This window comes from Psittacula echo, assembly GCF_963264785.1.
Source record: "Psittacula echo genome assembly, chromosome: 10".
NCBI classification, from domain to species: Eukaryota; Metazoa; Chordata; class Aves; order Psittaciformes; family Psittacidae; genus Psittacula; species Psittacula echo.
Window position 1 is genome coordinate 9,125,881 of NC_137741.1, and position 21,726 is coordinate 9,147,606.

A 21,726-nucleotide genomic window follows, 5' to 3' on the forward strand; every position below is an offset into this window, starting at 1 on the left:
ATGTTTTAAACTGAGTCAGAAAGCTTCCAAAATGCTTCTGAAACTACTTTTTCAAGGCATTCTTATTTTCAATACACGGCAGCTAACCCTTCACTCAGATCGGTGTTGGTTAAAAAGAGGAAATACTACATCTGCTGTACAAGGAATTACGTAGTTCCCCATCATAGCGCTTTCTCTCAAATGAGGACAGTAATATACGAGTCAGCAAGACTGTCAAGATGTCATGTTTTACTATCTGTATTGCTCATTTTTTTTTGACACTAGCTGTTCTTTGCATTCTGGTGTGAAACTGTAGTATGACATGTTTTCATACTGTTAGCATGTACCATGCTTCACTCCAAGAAATAGAGCTTTTCCCCAGGGGTGATACTTTGTTGAAAGATATTTGCTTTATAACAGTGATTGTCTCTTTGACACAAAGATAGAGAGTAATAAAATGAGGCAGTGGGGATTGCTGAGCATATTTTGTAGTTTACTCATTACTTTTCTTATAGCGATAGATTTCACAAAATGCCAGCTTGAGCACCCTCAATTTCATCATTCATTGTCTGATTTTGGGCTGAAAATAGAACAAATACATTCACACACATTCAGACATTAAATATATTTTCTAGAAATACTGTGTCAGGCATCTCCGAGAATTTTGGTTGCAGAAAGTGGTTAACATGAGTTACAAAGATAGCATATACAACATGCAGGAACCGATCACTACAGGCCAAGATGGAAATACTACTGTTTAAGTAGACTGTGTTGGGTTCCACCTTTCCATAGCATCATCCACAATATGATTCAGGAAAGAAATGAGCCATGGCAAAACCCTGAGCCTGCAGGGGAGCTCAGCAGGATAACCGCTGCCAGTCTTTCCCCTGAGTGAGAGCAGGTGGTGACCTACATATGAACCACTTCTTGTTGCTTTGGGGTTCATCAATTTCAGTTCTCACTACTCATAGCTCAAATCTCAGCTGTGCAGCTAAAATATGAACCTCCTGTGCTGCACCTCTGAGAGGAGGAGGCCTCATCTGATGGGGACGTAAGCTAAGAGAATAGTTAATGAAGAAGTTCTACGGGTGGAATCCGGTGTAATCTGACTACGGGTTTGGATAGAAAGTTAACGAAATGCTAATTACAATATTGGTTATGGCTTCATTATTATAACACTGTTACCACAAGCCAGTCTGCAGTTCCCCTGGATTCACTGGAAACCTTCAGAGCTATAGGTTCCAATAGCTGTATACTCTGCTGTTCCTAAAATTAAATGCACCTACAGATACAATGGTAGCAAACTGTATGGGGATAATTAAAAGGCAGTTTACGTGTACAAATTTAGAGTTGATGCAAAATTTAGCTAGTAATATTATACTCATCTCTCTATTAAAAGTTAGATTAGTTAGATAATGTTTCTCAGAACTGCCTCCCACCTGCAGTGAAACAAAGTTTTACTATCTGTTATTAAGTTCATATACGATTGTTGTTTGATTACCGTTAGTGATATTTTGAGTGTGGTCTATTTATCTTAATTTTAAATGTAGCTTTTTCCACATTTTCAGTAAAATTTCTCGTACTTGCTAGTGGTTGTAACTACAGACACTTGTCTGCTTACAGCTTCTACATACAAACTCACCTGCTGGAAATCTTGCTGAAAGAGAATAGAAGCAGCATATAAATACAGTGAAATGCAGTTAATTCAGTTTTCCAATGGAGTGAATATCTGTGGATTTATTTATTTATTTATTTCAGGACATACTGATCTATCATTGAGCTGTGTAAGAGAAAAACAAAACAATGACATTGCCTGTCCTGCTCAAAAATAAACAAACAAAAAATTGGAGATGCATTGCTTCAAAACTGTTTTACATTCTCTACCAAACACTAAGGCTATAATATTCCTGCAATTTTAAGCCATCTACTAAAACAGACTAAAAACTACTTTATGGAGTCATAGAAAACAGTAGAGAAAATTTTATATACAGATAAGCTTTTGCAGATATCACAATGCTGTGCAGAAGTTAGATTACTTCACTTTTAACTGTTTACTAAAATGGCTATCATCTGCTGAGAAACTCTGCAGACTTATACAACACCCAGCCTAGCAACAGCTCATATTACATTTAACAGACAAGATCAAATTGTTGCAGAGTAAATGGTAAATATTAGCAAGAAAACAGAACACCTTATGAGACAAACAGATGTGATGTCTGGAGCTGCTGATTCTTCCTTATTGTTATACTGCTACTCAGGTTACAATATAATCTGTTGAAGAATGAACACTTATATAAGCACTCGAGTGTGGAGTGCCTGTGAGTGCTGGTGAGAAACACGTTCAAAGCTTGGGAGACAGAGGTAAGTTCTTTCATGTAACAGGAATCCAACATTAGAAAATCAAATCTCATTTCTGAAGTGTTGAATATATAGCATATACTGCCTCTCCTGAAATGTAGGAATTCATATTTTGGATTCAAGTGAAATGTGCTTTCAGATAAAATTTAATGTCTTATATATCATGTAGTATGACTGTTCTTACCTATTAGATACTACACAGCAAATATGCAAATACTTTTCACGGATGGAATAGTCATTGAAATACAATTTTTCCAGTGTACCACCCAGAAGGCAAAAGTAAAGAACAAGAGGTAATGTGATAAAGCAGTGATGCTCATTTTTGACAGTTGTATAATTTTGCAGGTAAAATTCTTAATTTTAACATTACTTATAGCATAAACTCTGGCTATACTGTAGAAAAATAAATGAATAATAAACCATTCTCTAATTCTACAATTCTAATTATTGTCAAGGCTTTTGCATGGCATTTGGAATACAACAAATGCTATAATTATTTTGCATTGACAGCTTGGCCTGATGGGCTAATATTAAGAAAAGTTACAGAATTATCCTCTGCTTTCTTGAAGCAGTTATTTGCTTGGATCCAAGTATGCATCACAGGTGTTAAAATATAAGGCTAGAAAGACAATCTATCATTTTTAGCAAATTATAATTCTTCTCTAAAGCTACCAAACCGAAATATTAGATTAAAAAAAAAAAAAAAATTCCAATTACAGATCCTAAATGAACAGTAATCAATCTAATGTTATCTTCTCTAAAGGCACTGGACAACTTTTTAGTCATGTCCAATATGATGACTAAGTTATGATTTAACATGTTCATTTTGAAACTCATCTTGTTAAACATTTAGAGTTCCTAGCCATCTGTGGGTTTACTTATGAAACATTGCTCATTCTCACACAAATAAAACGAAAATAACCTGAGTGCTTTGGTATGAAGGACACTGAAATGCTTTGTATTTACCTACGGTAAATTAACAATAAAAAATGAGCAACAGCATGAAACAAGTTAATACATGCGTTACCTGATCCACTAACTGGGAGTAGAGATCATAGCAATTGTCAAAAATGTATTTATAAGTTGAGTCCAGGCAGGCTCTTACACAGTCCTTCACCACAGTACTGGCTCGAGGCGGACTCTGCAATTCAAGTACCTAATAAAGTATTTCAGAAATTATAGAATGTCAAAATTAGATTGAACACAAAAAATCCAAGTGTTGCAATGAATGTATTTCTGTAATGCAGGAATGAAAAGTGTTGAAATATAATGATAAAAATATTCATGATTGCATTGACTTAAGGGGATCAGTTTAAAGATGTTTTGAAACACATTCTTAAACAAGTAGATTGTATCACTGTTTTATTTTTATTAAATGATTCATAGATAAAAGAAACATAAATGCCCAAGGGTTTACAAAACCTAAGGATGTAAACCTTAGGTTTTCCACCTGCAGTGGAAGATTTTTCCTTTATTTAGGAAGTAATTAAACCACATATTTATGTGCTTTCCTCTGAATATCAGCCAATTAACTCTTTGGTTTTTAAAGCAAAGGGTTCAGCTTTTTACTCCACTTAAGGATACATTAATTTGAACTTCAACTAAATGCATTATTTTAATTCTCTTTATGTAATGCCTAACACAGTGAAATCAGATGCTATTGCAACAAATGCTGCTTTGTGTTTCTGTATTTTCATCCAGCAATATTAATGTGTACCATCCCATTCAAAAAATATTTCAGAACTTAACCACCTAGATATCAACATCTAAAGTGACTAAGCTAAGTAGATTTATCAAACCTGTTTTACTGTTAGACACGTGACATTATGATAACACTAGGAAAACATTTTATATGATACATGTTCATAAGGAGTTCAACTGAGTTTGCATTATGTGACTTGACTTTAAACTAATTAAATAGGTAAATTTTTTGTTTCCTTCAGGAGATATAAAAACAATTGTTGAAAAAGAAGACAATTGTTAATTTTTTCAGGCATTGGCTTTTACATCACAGTTAAATACAAAGTATGAACAAGATGATTTCAATGATTTCCAGTAAGTTGAGAGATCTAATTTAAAACTGAAGGAGATTATGATTTTCCTGGAAAATAAAAGGACCATACCTTCATTCGAAAAAAAGTAATGCTTGTAAGCAGGTCCACAGTTGATTTCAGATCTTGGAGTCTTTCAGAATTGCTGGCAGGAAAATTATCCTGGTGAATCAGGAAGAGAGGAATCATGGTGAAACTGGAGTTACAGGTAAGATCCTTGAGCAGCTTTGAAATAAAAACCTCTAAGAAAACAAAGATGCTGTTTGGAAGGATTAGAAATGTTCATGTGTTACCTGAATTCTGCCCATGAGAAAGTTTGTAATGAGTATCCCTTTGACATGAATAGGAACGCTTCTGATAAATCTCCTCTACTTGTAATAAAAATGATTTAAAAGAGTGTGATATTTCAAAAATATTAATGGAATAAAAAATACTACAAAAAGACTGGAAAATGATGCTAATGAAAATAATTTATGGGTTCTCCATGGTACAGAAATCATTTGTAGGCATAAATGCAATAGTAAACTTAATAAAGAAATCATATATGGAATTTTACTATGATCTCTAGGTTAACAAGACTGATGGGAAGTAGTCTTATTTAAATGGCTTCATATCGATGAAATATCACTCAGATATCCTCACGCTCCAACACTTTCTGGATAATATTCTGCAAAATTAAAAGATTCTAGGACCAACATGTCTCCTGTATGAAATATATGGTTTTAAAAACTGAGTATGTGCAACTTTTACTACCTCTAATGCCTTGGCTTCTTTTAAATATTCCCTTTCTCCTTCAGTTTTAGAAAGCAGACCAGATGAAGAACAGAGGAATCCTTGGTTTGGAGGCTCCCAACCCTAGAAGCTGAAAGGAGAGCCATAGCTGATGGACCACTAATTGTGTATGTATCATCCAGAAGTTCATGATCCAGTGGAACAGAAAAGAGAGGGAGCTCAGAATGGTATGATAACTGGCAGGTATTCGGTGCATGCCTCTTTCCTGAAAGGCTGGGTTTGGCCCATACCTCAGTGGAAAGAATTTCCATGAGGCAGAAATGAAACTGGACTGCCTATCATGTAGAAAAATTAAGAGTCAAGTCTCTTTCAACATTCCTAGGATCATAGCACAGAAGTTGCAGCAAAGGTATCAGTCTCTCAAAATAAATACAGCAGTAACTTCAAATTAACTGCAAATTGCACTACATGAGACCGTGAAGTTAGCTCCAAGATGAACTAGCTTAATCAAGTTATAGATTAATTTAACTGAAATTGGTGAATCCTACTCTTTCTTGAATGTCTGCTCATCCCTTAACCCATTCTTAGCTTTTCGAAATAAAACTTTATTTTCAAATTGGAAAAATATTGTTGTTAAACTGCTTAAATTCTGGGTCTCATGTCAGCACCCAATATTTGAAGCTTCTTTGCCACAAAAGGGATTAATCTCTGAAAGTTGTTTAAGCAAATAAAGCCCACATGAAATATTTAACACACACACACACACACACACACACACCCCAACCCCCGACATTTGAGTTGTTCTCTACATAGAATACATTGCACATACCCTGTATTTAGATAAATCAATCCTCAGAGAATTGTGCAATTGATCCAGCAGTTTTATGAACTTTTCCCTCTGTAAAAAGAAAACAAGAACATGTGGCATAAGAATTTGCAGGTTCCTGTAATTGGTGGGGTTTTAGAAAGCTGCTTTCCATTCTTAAAAATAGATTGTTTTCCACTGTTTCCTATACAAGTACTGGTCTGAGATAATTGTGTTTAAAGGCCAGACAATGTATCTTTTACCACTCTATTTTCCCTTTTTATCCTGTATTGTGATCTACCTGGTTTTCATTCAGCACTATGCAGCTGTGCAGTATATTAGTGAGGTGACACAGACTTCCCCATGCAGCTTTTTCCTTTTAAATAACACAAAATATCTAAAATTGAAAAACATTGCCTGATGTCTCTGACCAAAAACACAGTAACAGCATCAATTCAGTATAAAATTCGAAGTTTTAAGTTATGTTAGCAATGCTTATTAAACAGATAAGCTTGTAAAATCTTTATATTTGCCTCATAATTGCTTACCTCTTGAAGAAAGCATTTTCCCCTCCCTTTAATGTGTAATAAGCAGTAATTATTTACAGAAGAATTTGGTGTAAAAGTATGACTGAAAAGTATATTTCAGAAACAGTGGCTTTTGTAGGAATGAGCTAACAAAAACTATGCAGTTAGTTTTGCCTTTCATATGTGGAGATTAACATGCTAACCTGATAGATGAAGTGAAAGTATTTTGCTGTGAGATACCCAGCTGAATTGTGCCATTCTCAAGTAATACTAATGAGTTTCTAATTAGCAATCTTCAGGTTAGAACATTTTCCATAGCCCACTGCTGAAAACAGTGCAGAAGTCCTTGCCAGCTTACATGGAAACAGCAGACTTGTAGAAGTATCAAGATCTGGTAGCTCTCAGAATGCGTAACTGAATCTGAACCATACCTGAGATATGACCGACACTAATATGAAGTAGGGTTCCTTCTGCACTCTCATCAGTGGAGCACTAATCTACACCAAAAGCCACTAATCTGGCACAGTTCTCAAGGGATCAAAAAGGAACTTCTTTATCACGTTATAAATCTTTACTGAAATATTCAGTCAGCCAAATCCTTCCCAGCTGTAGCCTGAGGACCTTAATTTGAGATGTTCTTTTTGATGAATGATGTGCAGCTATCCACTAACAAATGCCTTTTGACCCAAGAGAAAAATAATCTAATATTTTGCCTATAAGTCAACTGTTTTGAAAAAAAAAAAAAGAGCTACAAATCTCTATTAGTAATGCTTACTATTGTATTTCCATCCATCTGTTGAACTAAGAATTGGATTGAAATTTGTGTCAAAGGTAAACTGGCATTAACATCAGGGAGAGTACTAAATCTCCATCCAATCTGAGGATAAAAGTAGATCTGATTGTTAGAAAAATGGAAAAAAAGAATAGAAAATCCAGTAAAAGCATTCTAAATTTAAAAATCTGGATGAAATCCAGAAGTCTAATAGAGCTTGAACATTGAAAGAGTAGCCTTCTTTCAATGAAGATACAGGCTCATTCCAAAATAAACTGTCGATAAGCTTAGAAAACTTTAATGAGAACAGAGCAATATTCTACTGTCATCATAATTAAATCACTAGATCACATGTTATATATAAAACTATTTGTTTCATATTTTATATATTGTTATTATATTATTGTATATATTGTGTATATTGTTATATATAAAACTATTTTACTTTGTAGTATTGGAACAATGTTAATATCCCTCTTTCAAAGCAAATCGCTAGTATTAGGAGATAAAGTTCCAGTTCAAGAATTCTCTATTGCTGAACAGACCTGAAAATAATGACTTTTTTTTTAATTTTTGTTTTCAACACACTTATCCTTTAAATTTGAAAACATGTTTCTGTTAGTACTTCTTTAGGTGTACTGAGAATTAATTTACAGCTGTAAGCAGTACCATCAAATCCTAAGGACATTCAGATTCAGCAATAGTAAGAAAAATCAATCTTTGGCATTACTACTACACAAAGTGAGTTTTATAGAGAAAAGTTCTATCTCAAAAATGAAATGCAAATTAATATTTAGTTTTAACTATTTGACACCCTATATGAAAACATTATGAAGGAATGCTATAAGCTGTTTGCTACAAATCAGAATCTGTTCTAGCATCTGGAGCAAGTTTTTGTTACAAAACTAAACATTTACACCATTTCCCACGCACGCATTAAATTACTGACAATATTCAGATAACTGTGTTTGTGACTTCTGATGGGAAGACAAAAGCAAAACCAGAATTAAGTCTTTCTTGGTTTACTAGTCCTAATGTATCTTTTCACAGCGTTGTCTTGAAAATCCCAAAATTCATACTTTTTCTGTTACTCTTAATGGAGAAGAACATTAGAATCTCTAACATTACTTCAAGCTATAATTTACATTGAATACGTTTTAATTATTTTTAATAATTCATTTCATGTTTTCTAAAATACCATTTCCTGACATCATGCTTTCATAGCTACTGATAAATGAAAAATAGCTTTGATATCAGCTTTTTTTTTTTTTAAAAATGGAATTAATGCATTTTTCAACATCAATTTGTGTTTATATTCTGACTACAACATGTGCAATAGTAGAGAGATGAAAGCCACCCCTGAATTTTTGCTCTCTCTTCCTGTTCTCACCTCCCCAGTGTGGATAGGTGAACAAATTAGAATACAGAGTGAATGTACCTTTACATGTTCAAGGACTAGGAAGTCTGCACTGAGATATATACCCACAGAAGGAAAGTTAGCAACAACAAAAAAAATACTGGCACATCCCGAGATGCTGGTATTCCTCCTAAAATTTCTGATACCTAAATCCAGGACTTGGCCACTGCACCATTATTTTATCAAAAATAAGTGCTCTTGTAAAAAGAACAGCGTTTATGGCTAGATCCATTAGGTCACTATGTGTTCCCTGATGGCACAGCCCAAGAAAGCAATTGCAACCGATACTTGGTCTAGTGCCGTTAACTTTTTGCAAGCCCTACTGCAATAAGAAGAAAACCTGTTTGCTGAAGATTTTAGTACTATGTATGAGTGCCCATACTTTCCACCCTATATGCGTGACATATAAAGAACTGAATAGCAGCTTATCTACCTTTTATAATGATTGATTGCAAAGACTCAGAGTAAAGATTTTTAAAAGCTAACAGCCACTTTCATTCTTTCTAATTACCAACTTTTAGAAAAATATTTAATTTAGACGTTAATACAGTATCACATATTTGATACAGAAAAAAAAAAAAAAGGACTAGTATTCTATTAAAAAAGAAAGTCTACTTACCCCAAAGTTAGTAGCAGCAAACCGATCTGAGGCAGATACATTAGTTGCTGCTGTAGTATGAGCATAAAACGCATTTATATTGGCCAGCAGTGTACTCATAACTGCTGGAACACCAGGGCACATATATTTAGAAGACAGACAGGAAAAGTGCCTATAATTCAAACAAACTGACAGTTATTTTAAATGGCAAAGACTTTGCTCTTTCTCTCACCACAACCTCCTTTCAGCTCCAAAGATAAAACTTTCAAGCTACTTCATGGACAATTGTGCATATATATATGAAGAAAATCTAGACATGTTTGATATAATTGCCACTTGTTGCACACTGATATTTTCAAACTGAACACATAGGTTCACGTTTGATTCTTACTCTAAACACAAAACCACGATTTAACTCTCTTAACTGCTATTAGGCAAAACATTCATTATTAAATACAAACTTAAAATCAAACACAAACTTAGCATAAAAGGCCACAAGAGGTCTATCTGTACTGTAATGAAGAAGCATTTAATCGGCTGCAACAAAGATTCAAACCAGCGTTTTAGTGTTGCTTTTTAGGCTATGTTGTTAATTAAAGGTGAGGCAGCAAGCAACTTCTTGGTTCACCTTGATCTGAAGTAGGCCATAATTGAAACTGTTCCACTTTGATTCAGGCCAGTAAAGTTTCAGGTAACTTTAAAACTAAAAACAAGTAATCAGTCTGTTAAAACTGAACCAGCCAAAACCCGAGTTGCAATGTAGCAGCAGGAGATGCCTGCTTATTATGTACAAAGAGCTTATAACATAAGAAAACATGAGATACAATACGGATGAAAGACCTAACACATGAGAGTGAACAACATCATGCAAACTCTAAAATCTTAATTTCAAGATTTATAGTGAGGCAGGATTAATAGGAAGATAAAGGGATAAAGGGTAAATGTATACAGACAGGAAAGAATGAATGGGATTAGGCAGAGAAGATGGCAGTGAAAATGAGTATAGAGTTAAACAGAAAAGGGTGAAGAAACTCCAGTTGCTCTGGAGCTCCCTGCATGCTTGAAGGTCCTGATTTGGCAGCGTGCTCCTCTTAGCTGGAGTCTCTGGCTCCAACTCTACTGTTTCACCATAGGAGCATAAGGCAGAGCAGTGTGCTGGGCATAAACCACCTGGGCCCTAGTGCCTTTTCAAGACAAAAATTAACACAAGGTACAACTGAGCTCATTCTTGCTGAACTTAAGCCAAATATCCTTAACTGCTGTCACTGCCCATTTTTGTGGGTCTCTGAAAACAGCAGCCAATAGCATGAGTTATTAACAATTTCTAATGGGCACATGATGCTACACCAACCACTGCTGTCTCACATATTTTAGAGTTATATTGCATTGTTTAAGCTAGAGTCACATGTCTAAAACCAGGCCTGCTTGCTTCAACTTTTAGTATGCAATTTGCTGACCAACATGCAGTGCCTGTGGTTCTTCTAATTCTTCTTCCAGCATGAATCAGCAAAGAAAGACGGCTAATTAATGTGCTGCACCCAGTAAGCATACGCTATCAAGGAAAATTACTTTAATGGGTGATTTGCGTGCTTTTTGCCATGCAGCCACACTAATTGAAGACTAAGAGGGGAACAACATGGCATAGTTAATGCTCATTAACCTGCTGGAATGAGAACTATGTCACTGATTTAGAAACATTAGATTCTACCTTCTGTGACTCTTGCCAGTAAGAAGCAAAGATCTTAATAGAGCTTTTATTGCACTTGTCTCCATTACACAGTAAATCCAGGATGCTGACGTTATGTATAATTTCAGTGTCTAGTCAAAGACTGCTTCAATACGTGCTCTGCTTTTTGCTGTCTAAAGAGAAATAAATTACTTTGAAAGATGAGAGGAAGAAAATTATTTTTTTCTTGCTGGTGGAGAGGTGGCCTAATAGAGGTAGGTAAATAAACTTCCAGTACAATTCTGTGAAGAACCTATAGCATAAATCACCACCCATCACTGCAGTCATCAAAATAAAGGCCAGCTGGATCACTGAGCTGTCCTATTTTGTTAATCTGTTTTCTGTCTACCTATTTTCTTTCCTATTCTCTCACACATATGTGCTTTGACTTCTGGGAGTATACCCATATCATTTGTGCAGCAAACAGTGTCTATTTGGCTATCCATCTATTCATCCCTAAAAATATAAATCTCTTCTGACCTGCATAAGAATGGCTATAATTGTTTTTCATTTCTTTGCCCAATACAGACTCCTTGAGGAATGGAAGAATATAATCGTAAGAAAGAAGAGTGGATTGTGGAATCTCTACAGTGAAGACTTTTCAAAAAGCTGCAGTTAATGCAACATAGGCATGCTTTTTGCTGTGTTTAGCATCAGTGCTTGTGTTTCACATGAATTCCACATCTGGTAATTTAAAAGCAGATTTTCTTGCTTAAGAACTGAGCAGTTGGAACCCGTGTTTTTATATTAAGACACCCCTTCTATGTCAGCATCCTTTAGGGAAGAACTGCCTATGTTTAGTCTCATAAAATAAAAAAAGTGGATGTGTCTGTCTCCAACAACAGACTTTATATAAACTTTGTAAGTTTAACAGAAAAGGTCTCATCAGAAACAATGAAAAAAGCAGGTAAGTAACCACCCATGCAGTATCTTTTGTGTTGATATCCACATTCCAACCAGTATCTGGTGGTGCACAGGTAATTTCCTGATCTAGAATCTAACACTGACTCAAACATCCTATGTTTTAAACCACAAAAAAGGCAAAATTTCTAAGCTGATGCTGGTTGAGGAAAAGAGCTGGAGTTTTTTGTTTTTAAGGAGTTTTAATTGGTCACCTGTTGAGACTGAATTTCTGTGAAGCAGTCAGGCACTGAAACAATAAACTGAAAATCTTGTTTATCTTTGCTGAGCTGCCACAATTGTGGTTGATGACCATACTCAGTCTACTTGGAAAACCACAGCTATCCTTTTGAAATATTATTTCTGTGCTCTAAAGGAATAAATATAAATGAATACTAATTTGAGAGCAAGAAACAAATCTTCAGGGTTTACTAAAAGTATCATAGATGACAAAGCCACCAGCTTTTCACTTGTGGTTGTTCATCAAAAACCAGCCATGTTGTACCAAGATAACCAGCTATTGGGGTGATAATTAAGAAGAATCACTGAAGAAATGCTAAATCAGTCCTGAGCAAACAGTAATAACAGCGCACCCGTAGCCCTTCCTTGGCACTAATAGCCCTTGCGAATTCATCTCATAACAAAACCTTGAATTCATTTTGATGCATACAGCACGATCAACTCCATCATTTTAGAGATTAACATTTTGGTAAAAATAGCATACCAATTTAAATCAAGTTATAAAACTAGAATACCATGCTAGTTAATAAGCAACATAATCAAGATATGAAGACTTACATGGCTAAAGAGAAGCTAAATATGAAACCCCAAATACTCATGAAACTCAGTGCATGAATTCCTCCATATGTAGTACAGATAAAACACCACCACAGGGGAATTGTCAGACTTACTTAATTATTCTGTGCAATGTTGTTTACGGTCCTTGGAGGAAGAACATTAAAAATGTATGTATTACAAAGGCATCATCTACCTTTCTATTAGATGTACAGCACAATAATTCACACTGAGCAATAAAGTTTCACTTTCAGTAAAGTGAAAGACATGTTCTGCAATAGTAGATGCTGCCATTATATCCTGCAATAAAAAGAAAACTTCACGTTTATGTGCCTTTGTACTTACATTTTATAGAATGTACTGTAAAGAAATGGAGGAAGTAGGATACATGTTCTGAATAAAAATTCCATAATATCCTCTTTCTGTAGGAAAAATAATCCATGTTTCAAGGACTCATTTGGAGTCATCTGCTTTCCTACGGCTGCAGTAGGAGCAGAATATAGTCCTTTTCATTGGCAAACTTTTTACTGAACAAGAATACATGATGGGGCTCTTGTATTTCCAGGCTTCTGAACTCAATGGTTCTGTCTTCTAAAGTGATCAGACAGCTGCTTTAGTCTGGACAACGTAGTAACAGCTTCTAGTACAGTTAAAAATGGGTTGCATGAATTATTTACATGTACTACAGAACTTCACTGTAGCCACTGCTGGTGTTCTGCAATGATTTCTGTATTCTTTGAAAGGAGGTAGAGAGCTTGTGAAAACCTGATCTACCATCCCAATCCCATCTGGAAAAATGGAAGTCTTTCTGATCCTTGCCACAGATCAGTATCAGAAGAATTAAGAAATGCATTAGTGGTAATGTAATACAAGTAACAGTTTACAAAATGCTTATATCTTAAATCCATTGCAGATGAGAAGCACTTCAATGAAAATCAGATGGACAAAAACGAAAACAAGAAGTTTAAAGCAGGAACAGGAGAGAACAGAGAATGAAAGCATGAAGGCTTAGAACTCATCACCTCTATCAAACACATTCTTGACAGTGGAGTAGGAAACCAGATGCGATAATACTTACGTCATAGCTTGATAAATATATTCAATTCCATAGCGCATTGCAAATTCATCTACAATTTCTTGTGCAGCGTCATCAAAGTACACCTTCCAGGCTTCATCACCTCTCACTTCAGGGATTTTTACAACACCATTAGATTTAACTTCCGTCAAGTAATGGAATAAATTCTAAATATAAGAAATGGTTCAAATAGGAATTTTCCACTTTTAAGTGGCATTCTGAAAGTATATCCTACATAATAGTAATCAGTGTGTTGACTGTGGGATTGTGGGTTTTTTTGTGGTTTATTGTTTGGGGTTTTTTATTTTTTTCTGAAGAGTAGCACTAACAAGCATCATTTGGTAAACAAAAAAACCCTAAAACTCTAACCATGGTTTTTGTAATGGAACTCTGGTAGTGCAGGCTTGTGATGCAGAGCATTGATCTATCTCCTTGATATAAGGTCATGTCAGCTAACAGGCACAGAGACTGCAACATAAACTTGCGCATAAACTCTCTTCTCTGTCATATGCTTGCGCTAGTGAATGAGACTGTGATTTTATAATGCACACTACATAATGCTTCAACTTTAATGGGATCTGCAACCAATAAATTTCAAATTTATTATTTAAGATCTGTAATCTATAGGAAACCTATCAGAAATCTTGCTAAAGCTTCTCAAGTAGTAAAAGGCATGCAATAAGGTTTAGGTTTAGCAACCTTAGGATAAAAGCTAGTATTTAATTTGCTGTTCATGTCAGATTACCTAGCTCCATATGTATCCACAAACTGAGCAACAGATTTTATTTCCTATTTTCAGTGACAAAAAAAAAAAAAAAAAAAAGCCCAAACTTCGAAATAATTTTCTTTTTGCTAACAGCCCACAATTGTCTTGTGGACTATCTTAATGCAACAGATTTTTGCCACTTACTTCACAGGTCAAAACATTTGCAATATCAGGTCAAAACCTATGATCACATGTGCCTTCAACACTCAGTTTTACAAATGGTGAACACTGGGGGTTTGTGGATATATACTAGTGATGAATTTTCAACCACATATTATCTATCAGCTTTCAGAAAGTACTTGAATTAATTTAAATTAAAAATACTTCAGAGAGTATTTTTAGAACAGAACTTCAATGTGGGTCACTGTTAAAGGGAAGAAGAATCTATTGCAAAGAAAAGTCTTTTGCAAGACACACTGGTTTACCAGTGAAGAGTTTTTTTCAACATTGACAAAAGCAATCTATATGATATGAGAACAGAATTTTAATTGTATTTTATACTGTGCTCCTCCTGCTTTTTCTCACTCTTTCCAAAATATGAATTAATGTAGCAGAAAATAAATCCTTTACAGTCAATAGCTATATTTCTGTAATATACAGAATGGTTGTATCTTCTTGATGTTAGCAATCAAAACGCTAAAATAAAGTATGGTACAGGGAGAACTTAGCTGACTCCACCTCTTTTTCTAACTCCTACTGGCAGGAGCAGGAATAATGTGTTCATATTACTTTGTTCTGCCTTTGTCTCTGAACCTGACATGCCGTCAGCGATGAAAAGTGGGAAATCTAAAATAAACTTGTCCTGGGGTGTAGCAGCAGTTACTTGTTTCAGTGTTCTAGTGTTCTGTAGCCTTTTTTGCTCATCCATGCAACAACTGGATAGTAATTTCTGTATAGCACGTTTTCTTTAACTTCTCCAACATACCTCATGTAGGCAGGTGTACTGCAGATGGTAGGGAGCAACTTTCTCCTCTCCTTTTATTTCAACATTGATTTTCAATCTAATGGCACCAGAGACAGCTGATTTATCTGTTCGCTTTTCTGAAGAGCAAAAAAATAATGTATTAGTAACTATCAAGAATACATATATGTCATGTGAAAAGCTTTCAATAAATTTTTCTAGTTTAATAAGAATGGTTTTTTTAAGACAGAAATTCCTGCTGTTGAGAATAAGAATTTTTTTTACTACCTCACACATGGTTCAGGTCATGACGCAGAATCCCAGACTCTGAAGTAAAGAATTTTATTTTATTTGCCAAATTCCAACCAGGCTGCACAGTACTTTATTTACTAACTTTCCCCTTTCAATAGGAATTATTTCAATTTTCTAACCAGTATCTGTATTGATTATTATTTTCATTATTGATATTTTTCTTTAGTTATAAAGACTTCAGCCACAACCTGAATTATGACTGAGTATGGTGGATTGACCCTTCCTGGATATATTGAAAAAATCAGTAAGAATCATACCTAAATTATACCATACGTCCATTTCTCCACTCAGTGTTCTTACTTCAATGATTGTTTGCCCGAGGAAGTCATCCGATTCCTTTTTGAAATGTTGTTTTACTCTAGATTTTATGTCATCATCTTCATCCCATACTCTCACTTTTATTCTATCTGTAGAATTATGACATTCACTGTAACAATAATAAATACAAAATGTGAATGTTAAATAAGCTACATATATTTGTACTTCTGTCTAATTCATTGTCCTAGATTTCCACACACTTGCTTAAATGCATAAAGTGACAGAATTCAAACAACCTGCAATGTTCAGTGGAATGAAAGGCCACACTACATTGCCAGGAAAAAAACTACAATTACTATATATATAAAGAAGAAATTATACGCATGAATTATATACACATATGGGTTGTATTTTGGAACATTATGAACTTTCCATTAGAATTATTATTAATTCACAATGCGTACCTCTCAGCGTTGTTATTTAACAAATATCTTGGAAAGGTACAGTTAAATCAGTTTTTTTCATTTAGAAATGCTATGTAGTGCATGCAGTAGATCATAAAAGTAATAGCCTAGAATATTATAATAGAAAAAGTGAAAAAATCTTAATAATATTTCCAGTATGTGGCATAAAGTTTGGAAAACCAAAATAAAAAACCAAATCACAAAAAAACCTCCAAGAACTATGAACAAACAAGACAAGCCAGGCAATCAGAAAAATGTAGAGAAACAAGTACTTGGTTTGCCTTTTTGTTTTTTTTTAAGATGTATTACTTTCCTCCAAGATTACCATTCCTTGGTAAGGAGTAGGAACAGGCCACCATATACTAAAAAATTCCCTGCAAATTTAAGTGGCTTACTGACTCCTCATGAGATCAATGGATTTGAGAAACTACTGGGTGTATGAGAGTGAGGAGGCTTCACTTGCAATCTGCAGAGTTCCCGGTAGATAAAACTTTTACTTCCAGCTCCTGCATATATCCATATGCATTTTTACTTCTATATCCTGCATATATTCACACAGAAATGGAAAAGAAACTCTACTGCTGAATATTCCCATAAGCCACAATAAGGACTGTTTACTGTTGGTCAGGTTGGCTTTTGGTGATTTCACTGAAATATCTGAACATTGACTCTAGAAGTCTGTGGTAGTGAAAAAACTTTCTGATGACATTTAATGGTTAGTACAGACCTAGCATCAGTTATAAGCCATGCCATCCTCATGCATCCATACTAATAGGGTTTTTTAATATATTTTTAGTAACTACAAAATATTTTAATTAGCAAAAATCTTTATTTGTAAATATACCTTTAAAGTGTATCAGCACATTTTCATCCTCAGCAAGGTCTTAGTTTGACACTAGACTCTGAGTTTTTACTTGAATTCTATTCCAAGCACTATCACCGCTCAGTGATCTGTCTCAGCATTTCCAGCATTAAAACAGTAATACTGTAACTTATCTCCCAAGTGGCACCCCTCGGGGATGTTCTAGGAATTAATTAGTGGCGGTAATGAGTTTTGGAAGTATAAAGTGCTTTAAATGGTATTATTACTGTCAAAGCAAATCAGTCACTAAAAATGGCATACACAGCTTTTATTCTGCCTCACTGTGACATCATTCACTATCACAGAAATGCTTGTGTCCAAATTTTAACATTGCAGATATCTTTGGTAATTAAAAATCACATTGTTCTGTGATTAGCAAAACTAATGAAGCCTAGCTTCCTTTTGTCTTATGACTGGCTTCCCTGGCATCTAACAAACTGCAATCACCTATTTAAACTTTTCCCGTAGTAGGGATTTTCCTAAATTACCCCTTCATATGGACTTCCCAGTCTCTATTATGGGGTGAGCTCCAATTGAGGACACTGTTAGCATCTCATCTCTGTCTGACCACCTATTTTCATAGAACATGATTGACGTAGTTAGGCAACCTGTGAATTTTCTCTGACTGACCACAAAATTAAAAAGCCATTGGCCAGGATATATAAAATACAGGAAGATACAAGATGGATCAAATAAACACCTTTGCGTTAAAAACCTAGGCTAAACCCTTTGATTTTCCTCATGCACAGCCCTGAATTATTTCCTAATATTGCTAGAATCCTGAACTGCATTTAACTGTGCACCTACTAAAAACAGTAAACGGAGGATTCCTACAGTGGCACAGGCAGACCTGTCACTGGCAGTTAGTGACCCTCATCACCATATCTGTAGATACATTAGTATCTAATTAGTATCTAATCGCCATTAGAAATCTTGTTACTGTTTTGCTTCTCAGGGAGATGCTGCATATATATATAAACAAAATCATTAAATGGTACTTCAGTACAAATACCGTATTTTTATTCTCCTGAGACACCACCAGTTTTCCTCTGATGTGCACTTGGCTGATTAAGGGATAGTTATTCAGATGGTCAGGACAACTGCACTTTTCCCTGATACCCTCTTTTCTCTCTTCCACATCTTTTTCTCCTTTAACCTTAGGTCAGTGAAACATGGTGAGACCTATCACAACTGATGGGTTTACTTCCATGCTCATCTGTATGTCTAGACCTTTAGCACAGAGTCAGCTCTGCTACATATTTGTAATGTTCCCATGCAAGACTCCACAACTATCATAGATCTGTGATGCAAAAATGGAAGGCTGGACGAACATATATTTCTACTGGCCTGCCCTGTGGAATGGAGAATTACTATTAAAGTTACAGAGCTGTCTCTGCATGATTCTACTTACCTGCCAGCTTCTCAAAACCAGCACTACATAATGAGATGCACATTCTGCTTTCATCACTGGTAACTTCTCTGCCGAAGCTCTGTGGCTTTGCAGAAAGCATTGGGTGTGATTCCTACTTCCTACTGCGTAGGAAAACCAGCCCACTGAGTTCAAGGCAAAGACAACATATGCTATTTTCACTGTGCCTCTTCTAGCCACTCCACTTTATATGCTCAGTAAAAGTATTCAGTAAGGTGTGATACAGAAAAGTGAGAAGTGATTTACTCTTTAGCACACAGAGAATGAAGATACCGATGATTTTGAAAGCTGGAAAAACTGCAGTATATTTGGAGATGTTAAACGGAAACCACAGTTTTGATAATTAATAAAAAGTCTGGTCAGGCTGCATCACTCCTATGTTCACAGAATGAAATACATTTACATAGACATGAAATAATCCTCACAGCATTCCTGCATATTCTAATGGCTAGAGTTATAAAAAAAGTAATAATAAACTATCTTTAATACAGTAGCTCAATGTAAATTCAATATTAGGGGCACTGGCACAAGCTGACTGTACACCTCATCTAAGAGATCTACACTCAGTGTTGAAACAACAGCTGACTGATATTATGCTACTTTCACTGAAAAAATGAATGGAGAAGCTCGTAAAGAATATATGGAGACTAATAATAGCATTCTTTCCTTGTAGTCTTCAGTAAAAACTCTTACATTCACTAACAAATTTGCATTCTCTGATTAATTAAAGTGGAGAGGATTTTTTTCTCCTACTGCTTTAAAAAAGCGTCACTTCGAGAACTTAAAGAAAGTAACTTTTTCAATAAACTATTTTGGTGAAATTCTGTAAGCAATCAGCAGACAAATTACCTTACACCTGAGATGCAGAAAATTACTGTGGAGTCTTTGTAACAGCTTTGCCTGCAGTTTTGCATATTTTGTAGCAAGTCACTCTGGTTGTTAACGGATAAACCTGAAGATTTAATTTGTTTTCAACAGCGTATTTCAGCTGAAGACTGCCAGCCTGTCTATCTCACAGCACTTGCTGAAGAATCACTGTGGTCTATGGTAATTAAGTACACAGGCTCCTTTTTTTCTGCTGTTTTTTTGTTTCCAGTTGCTTTCTCTGGTAGCTGCTATTACTTTTTATCCTGTTTCAAAAATACCTGAATTCTTTCCAAACATACATTCATTAAGACATGTAAAGAAAACACCATACATACCACTTTGTGATACTAACCACAGATAAACTTAGTATTCATATTGTTATTTCAGATGGATATTGCTTTAGTTGTAGACCATTACATATACCTTAGGTCTCTTCTACAGACTAAAGGAATAGATTTTGGAAGATGATATTTTGCTCTATTCACTTAGTGCTATATTCACTTAGTGACTTGACACTGACTTTATTGGAAAACAGATAAAAACACAATGCCACTTAGAAATAAAAAAAAACCCCAAACCCCAAACAAAACAGAAAACCACATACTAAATGACAGATCATTGTTCTTGTGAAACCCCCTCATGAACAAGCCTAAGGAATACATTTTGCATAGCAGGTAATGTACATAAAGCAATCAGAGAGTTGAACCTTGCCAAATTCCTACCCAATTTTATTCCCTTATACTAAAGTATCTTGGATGTCATATGGTCTGTTGTAGGGAATGTAAGGTGATAACACAGATACTGTCCTAAAAGTATAAAGAAACCACATGGTTATGGAAGACAGCAGTAGAATGAAAGCCAGGAAGCCATTTATTGCTAATGTTACCCTCAAGTTTATGATTATTGCCATTAATGCAAGGCAGAACCAGATACATGCATGGCATTCCTATGAGAATTGTCCATTCTGTCCTTAACTCTTCAGAGATAGTACCACAATCTCTCAGAAAATCTATCTATTCCAGTATTTTACCAGCCCAACTACAGCCAAACTTTTGCTGAAGTCTGATTTAAGCCTCTAAATGGAATTTTTGCCTATTACTTTTTGTTCTACTATAACAGTAAGCATGAAAAATAGATTATTCCTTTCATTTTTGAAGACAAAGGATATGTTTAAAGACATTCTTACCTACACTACTTGTCTCTTCTCTAGTCTGGACAGTCCCAATTCTTTAACAGTGTGGTCATGAGGCATGCTTTTGATAAAGTAGAATGAGACTAATTATGCCTTTTCTTGCATTAGTTTACTCTGTCATAACAAAAAGTGAGCAGTATAAAATTAAGCTGGATTGACAATAGTTTGAAAAAAAGACTCAGACTGAACATGCTGTAATGTGAAACTGAAAAACATTATTGCTGAACAAACAATTTATCATTTGAATTTGTTCTCAGACTCTTGTGTTTTGGGCTGAGGCTGTGAGATACAGTTATGTTAATTAGCAGGATGTCTGTCAGGGACTTGGCTGCTTATTGAAGAATTTTTGGAATGGATAAATTCAGTAAACTAATTTGTGGGTTTCTATTACCTAATTGCTTTTCTGTAATATAATTCTCTGTTATATACTCTTTCTTATGAAACAATCCTTAAGAGGTTTCAACAATTCTCACAAGACTGTGCTTAGTTATCACTGGAAACGGGAACACCACGTGGATGTTTAACCAATCCCATTGTCTTCAGGTACAATCAAGATTATACTTTTTACAAGTCAGTTCAGTTGATCTGTATAAAACAACAGTATGAAAGAACTCTGGCAAGGTCCTCTTGTATTTATTTCCTATACATGGCCGATTATAGTAAATATTGCTTTAAATGCATCCAAAAATCTGCAGTACAGATTGTGTGCGTGGTGCTCTTTAAGATAATTCTAAGGTAAGAGCATCCACACTGGATGCCTGAAATAGCTGCCAGAAATTCTCAATTCATCAGAAACTCTAGACTGAAATACCCAAAATACGAAGCAGTTGAACAATTTCTCTGACCAACACAGAAACCTGAACTATCACAGTCTCTAATCTACATCAGTGCTGTTTCGTACCAGGGGATACTTCTCCCCAGTATTATCTGCTGAAATACA

At 35.1% G+C, this 21,726-nt stretch overlaps 1 protein-coding gene across 1 annotated transcript in view; it reads right to left on the bottom strand.

Moving 5' to 3' along the window:
- UNC13C (unc-13 homolog C) overlaps window positions 1-21,726 on the bottom strand; it is a gene marked incomplete at its 3' end in the record, with an annotated part of 135,729 nt that overhangs the window by 60,211 nt on the left and 53,792 nt on the right. The window contains exons 9-15 of the mRNA XM_080626807.1: window positions 15,972-16,141; window positions 15,427-15,542; window positions 13,739-13,902; window positions 9,261-9,411; window positions 5,950-6,018; window positions 4,461-4,550; window positions 3,365-3,493 (exon numbers count right to left, since the gene is read on the bottom strand). Of these exons, the coding sequence (XP_080482933.1) occupies window positions 3,365-3,493; window positions 4,461-4,550; window positions 5,950-6,018; window positions 9,261-9,411; window positions 13,739-13,902; window positions 15,427-15,542; window positions 15,972-16,141 (889 nt within the window). The remainder of the gene's footprint in view (window positions 1-3,364; window positions 3,494-4,460; window positions 4,551-5,949; window positions 6,019-9,260; window positions 9,412-13,738; window positions 13,903-15,426; window positions 15,543-15,971; window positions 16,142-21,726) is intronic.